The sequence below is a fragment of the Chrysochloris asiatica genome, unplaced genomic scaffold, assembly GCF_000296735.1.
Source record: "Chrysochloris asiatica unplaced genomic scaffold, ChrAsi1.0 scaffold00061, whole genome shotgun sequence".
NCBI classification, from domain to species: domain Eukaryota; kingdom Metazoa; phylum Chordata; class Mammalia; order Afrosoricida; family Chrysochloridae; genus Chrysochloris; species Chrysochloris asiatica.
This window is the reverse complement of record NW_006408579.1, coordinates 12,257,802-12,263,801: the sequence shown is the minus strand read 5'-3', so window position 1 is coordinate 12,263,801 and position 6,000 is coordinate 12,257,802. Positions and strand designations below refer to the sequence as shown.

Here is a 6,000-nt window from a genome sequence, read left to right as displayed (position 1 = left end):
TAAAAAGATATTAAAGAAAAAAATTATATAATTAAATGATTATTTGTGAATTGGATCCACTGCCAGTATTAAAATGGTGATTGCTGGATCTATGTATTTAAATCAGGGAATTTTTAAATGGCTATTCTTTTACATCTTTATTTCAGTTCTATGATTCTAAATTATTTTTATAATGAAAAGTTCAGGTTTAAGTCTCTGTTACCCAACTTTTCAACTTTGATAAAATCTAAACCCTCAGAAAAGTTTCATGAATACTTTAGTGAAACTCATCTACCTGCACCTAGATTCACCAGTTTTAGAACTGTCCTATCAAAGATTCTTAAAGTGTTTGTCCTGTAATCCCCACTGTTATTACTTCAGTTCAATATATAAAGAAATGTTCATGTGTCTTTTTGTTTGCTGTTGCCCTTTTTCTTACAATTCCATTCTAGGTTTTTTATTTTACAATGAGCTTAACTGCAGGCTTGGAGGATTGACTATTCCAAGGCACTGTTAACTCAATCATGTGGAGTAGTATGCTCAGTGGCCTTGCTGGTAAATACACGTATGACTTATTTGTGAATGCCGATACCTTTCATTTGTCTTTGTTAATCATTGATTGTGTTATTGAATAGTGTGTAGTCCTAATAGCACAACTCAGTAATATCTTTAAATTCCCTGCTTCTGATTAACAGTGGATTCTTTATACCATTTTCCTGAGACAGGCTGACAGATGACTAAAGTGATCTTCTGAAAAGTATTTTAGAGTTAATTGTGTGCCTTATATAAGAAGCCTGGGATAAAACTAACAAAAATGGCAATCATTATTGTATACCTAAATCAATCATTATTATTGTAAATCCTGGATAATAAGTTCTTTGGTTTGTGATTTTTTTTTTTTAAAGCTTTTACTGTGAATTGAGTGATAGTCTACATTGGCAGAACATCATTTTGCACTCAACCAATCACATCTTATTTTGTTGTAATGAAACACACAAGAAAGAGTGCACAATCGTTTAAACAACCAAAGGACACATTTTGCAAACCAGCCCTCTACCTCTCAGCACACAGTATTTATCTTTCCATGAGTCTAGAGTCCTCAGATGCTCATATCTTTCCATGCCATCACCTCTGCCTCTGTCTCTGGTGTTGCTGCTTCTCTGGTTAAGATCCCACGTTCCACTCATGCTCTTCCCTCTTGCTGGTCCTAGGGTCCTCTGTTCTGAAATGTAAGATGAACTACTCCTCCATTTTTATTACACATCTTCTACCTTTGCAATTGTGACAATAGCAATTAGTCATGATAACAGTTGTTGTTGTTGTTGTTGTTAAGTGTCATCGAGTCGGTTCCGACCCATAGCGATCCTGTACAGGGTTTCCGAGGGTGTAAATCTTTACGGGAGTAGAAAGCCTCATCTTTCTCCCGTGGAGCAGCTGGTAGTTTCGAACCGCTGACCTTAAGGTTCGCAGCCCGATTCGTAACCACTACGCTACCAGAGCTTCCTTTCACTATTAAATCAAAAGAATACTATCCCCATCTCCTTTCACCTGCTCCATCTAGACAAGATGGTAACTATTCAATGGGGATTCTACCTTTCCCTACTCACTCTGAAACTAAATTCCCTCAAGAAAATGTGTAAAACAACCACTTATAGCCCCCACTCCATTTTAGGTAGCCAGTGTCTGAGTTGCATGTCCCTATTAACCCAGTGTACTGAGGGGATATGCTTGATCCTTGATTTGAAGACTCCGTCCCTCTTGGTTGGTATTTTGTGCTACTACATCTTTAAGATAAGGTCAGATTCATCAAATTGTAGCAATTTACACTTGCTCCCTGTATCGAATTTGTTTATCTTCCTGTAGTTGAGCTTTGGTCATCAAGCACCCAGGCTAGATCAAATGGGTACAGGCATTCTTGTGTGCCTCCCCCACTTCATATCAGCTGGAGTTTACTCTCAGCTTTAGCCTTCCGTGGTTAGGTCAGTGTCCATGGGCTCAGGGGTTCCCAAGTCTTTACAAACTTCGGACCGACCAGCCCTTCCTTTTCTCTCTCTCATCTCCAGGTCGACAGGAGTCTATGGAACATGGTCAAGCTCAACCCATGTCTTCTTTACTGTCTTTCCCCCACTTCCATTCATAGGTAGATCAGTGCAGTCACCACAGAGCTTATAAGCCTGCTCATGTGTTCCCTTTGAGTTTCAGTCTTGGAAGGGGGTTTATCCTGAAGTAACTTGATGGCTCCCAGGCAAACAGCTTGCTTGTTCTTGTAATAGCCAAACAATCTGGTTTTTCCCCACCCGCTCTTTACCTACTGGTCTTTCTTTCAAGAAGCATTTTCTGTTCCTCTAGCCACTCTGGCTTGGTTTGTGTATCCTTTGTGATGTTACTTTTTAAATTTAGTTGTAAGATTTACAAGATACTCAGAAAATAGCTTCGGGATCCCCCACTAAATCTCTGGGCCTATCTTGCTGCATAAAATAAATTGGGTCTATCATAACGTTTTGCTTCATTCTTTTGGTGGTAGATCATGGATGAGCTAGGGATTTCTCTGCTTAAGACTGTTTGAGTAGCAGCCAAACATACTGAGTAATTGCCTCACTCCATTTGTGCTAACACAGTAGTAGGTCTTTGAAGAGGGGTCATGATATTCTTCCCTGTACTTTTCTATTATTTGCCTTATATGCAACGCCCTTCACTGGGTAGTACTGTATTCCAAAGCTGTATTTCTGTTCAAAGTCTGTTTTTATTTATGTGTTTTGTTTCAAAGCAAAGAAAAGAGAATTTTGAACAGTAACTTGTATCAGTTCAAAACAGAGGGATGACCCTGTACTCTTCTTAACAAAGAAAAGGTTATGCAGTAACTTATATTTCATCTCCCTGCTTTGATTAAAGATGTCAGCAGACAAACTGTTAATATTACATTGTGAATTTGACATATTTCTCTATAAGTTAGGATCCAGATCTTACTGTTATATAATGACAGGTAAGCTGCCTTTCAAGATTTGTCCTCACTCAGTGATGAGAATATTGAAGTGCTGATAAGGCTGGTACCGTTAACTTCTTTTCATAGGTACTGGGATTGTAAAAAGAAGCCCACAGATGGGCCAATTTTTCATTTTTATCTTTTCAAAAAAGAAAAAAAGATGGGGAATGTGTCACATATAAGAAAATGTGCTTTCATCTCGCTTTTCTTTAATGTTAAACTTATAATATACAAGTTATAAGGATATTGTTATTGTTGTTAAGTGCTATTTAGTTAGTTCTGACCCATAGTGACCCTGTATAGGGTTTCCAAGGAGCGGCTGGTGAACTTTGAACTACCTACCTTGTGGTTAAAACCGACTTTGCAGTCCAGCACATTAACCCACAATACCACACCAATAATTCTAAAGCTACCTCTTTGATTCCATAGTTATTTCCTTCAAATTTTTACAAGTAATTCATTATCTATGTTTTTTCTGATTAGATATAGTATCTACTCCCTGGAATGTAAAATCTGGAGGTGATCAATTGAGGACCATGACCTACACCATAGTCCTTAATAATCCACTTACTGGAAAATGCACCACTGCCACTGAAAAGCAGGTATGTCTACTCTGCCAATATTCGAAAGCAATTTTGCATGTGGGAAGACAGAAAATAGAAGATAATGATTCGTCTTGGTTAGAAGCATAGCTGTTAAACAGACGGAAATAGTATGACTCCATGTATTTTTTATTTGACAGGGAGCCTAGGTTTTTATGGTTGTTTTTGTTCAGATTAAACAGTTGCCTCTATTTTAAGGCAAAAATCTGTGTGGCAGACTGGCAGACTGAACCCAGCCTATTAAAGGACTACAGTACATAACCTCATTCATAGTAAGAACATAAGAAAGAAAAAGGGGTAGTGAAGGTAAAGGAAAGAAAGATAGCACATACTCTTAAGATGCCTTCTGTCACCAGCAGGCTGGCAAACATCTAGGTGGTTGACAACACTTTCTATTGGGAAATAGATATGCTGTTGTTAAGTGCCATTGAGTTGATTCTGACTCATAGCAACCCTGTATATGGTTTCCAAGGGGTGTTTGGTGAGTTTGAACCAGCAACCTTATGGTTAGCAGTCCAGTACTTATTCAGCAGCACCATACCAGGACAGAAATTTACATATGAATTTATTCTTTGATCCAACAATAGCACTTCTAGAATCCAGATCGAAGAATGCTTGTTGTTGTTGTTGTTAGGTGCCATTGAGTTGGCACCGACTTATGGTGACCTTATGAACAGCAGAAGGAAACAGTGCCTGATCCTGGGCCAACCTCACTGCTGTTGCCACGCTTGAGTCCATCGATGCTGCCACTTGGCCAATCCATCTTGTTGGGGGTCTTCCTCTTTTTCTCTGACCCTCCACCTTACCAAACATGATATGCTTCTCCAGCAACTTGTCCCTCCTGACAATATGTCTGAAGTATGAGAGACAAAGTTTGGCCATCTTGGCCTCCAAGGGGCACTCTGGCTGCACTTCTTCCAACACCCTTCTATCTCTTGGTTCTTTTGGCAGCTCATGGCACTTTTAGTATTCTCCTCCAACACCATAACTCAAAAGCATCAATTCTTCTATGGTCTTACATATTCACTGTCCAGCTTTCGCATGCATATGAGGTTATGGAAAATGCCATGGCTTGGGTCCAGGTACACCTTAGTCCTCAAGCTGACATCTTTGCTCTTCAACACTTTAAAAAGGTCTTTTGTGCAGCAGATTTGCCTAATGCAATATGCCATCTGATTTCTTGACTGCTGCTTCCGTGAGTGTTGATAGTTGATCCAAGAAGAATGAAGTCCTTGACAACTTCAATCTTTTCTCCATTGATAAGAATGTTGTTTATTGGTCCAGTGATGAAGATTTTTGTTTTCTTTACATTGAGATGTAATCCATTCCAAAGACGGTGCTTTTTGAACTTCTTCATTAAATATTGTAAGTCCTCTTCACTTTCAGCAAGCAAGGTTGTATCATCTGCATATCGCAGGTTGTTAATCAGTCTTCTTCCAATCCTGATGCCACGTTTTTCTTCATATAACCCAGCTTCTCATATTATTTGCTCAGCATACAGGTTGAATAAGTATGGTGAAAGAATACAACCCTGTACAAGAATGCTTAGTAAGACATAAAATGACATATGTGCAATCTGTTCATACAACACTATTTGAAGTACAAAAATCTAGAAACAACCCAACTGTCCATCAATAGAGAACTAATTGAAATGATTATGGTATATTCATATATTGGAATGCTAGGTAACCATCAAAAGGAATGAGGTAATTTCTATAAATTGCTGTGGAGTGATCTCTAGGATATATTGTTAAATGTAAAAACAAAGCATGTAAATGTATAAACAAAGCAACAACAAAAAACCAGCGTGGAAGTATGGTTAGTATGCTATCTGCATTTAAGAAGAGACTATCTATAGGGACAGGCATACAGAATGGAGGGAAAACCAAGATAATAAAAATGGCTACTAGAAGAGCTTGAGGGCATGTGGTGGCTCTATACAATTAGCACTGGACTGCAAACCACAAAGTTAGAGGCTTGAGCCCTCCAGCTGTTCCCTGGGAGAAAGATGAGACTTTCTGCTCCCACGAAGGTTTAAAACCTCAGAAATGCTATACAAGGCTGCTATGAGTCAGAACTGACTCGACCAACAATAGGGGCTGAAAGGGATAAAGCTGACAGCTAGATCCCTATGAATGTACCTTGTTTTATAACTTTGAAACCATGGAAATGTTTTGCATAATTATGAAACAAAAGAAAATTAAAGCAGATATTAAAAAGGATTAGTCCCTAAAAATGAAAAAAAGTGGAACAAATAAACCTAACTGGATATCAAATTATTGGCTGGACCACATTTAAGAGGATGTTTTAATTGACTTAACAAGATAAATTTGACTATCCATCTTTAGTGGGATATATTTTAAAAATGGAGGGGAGGAGGGAATAACTAGCAAAGAAACTGTAAACTATACCATATATAGAGAGAAAAGATTAAGC

General features: G+C 38.3%; 1 protein-coding gene across 1 annotated transcript in view; it reads left to right on the top strand.

The window, feature by feature from the left end:
* Positions 1-6,000, top strand: part of GRAMD1C (GRAM domain containing 1C) — a 157,744-nt gene that overhangs the window by 128,984 nt on the left and 22,760 nt on the right. Inside the window, exon 8 of the mRNA XM_006864173.1 lies at positions 3,446-3,564. Coding sequence (XP_006864235.1) covers positions 3,446-3,564 — 119 coding nt within the window. The remainder of the gene's footprint in view (positions 1-3,445; positions 3,565-6,000) is intronic.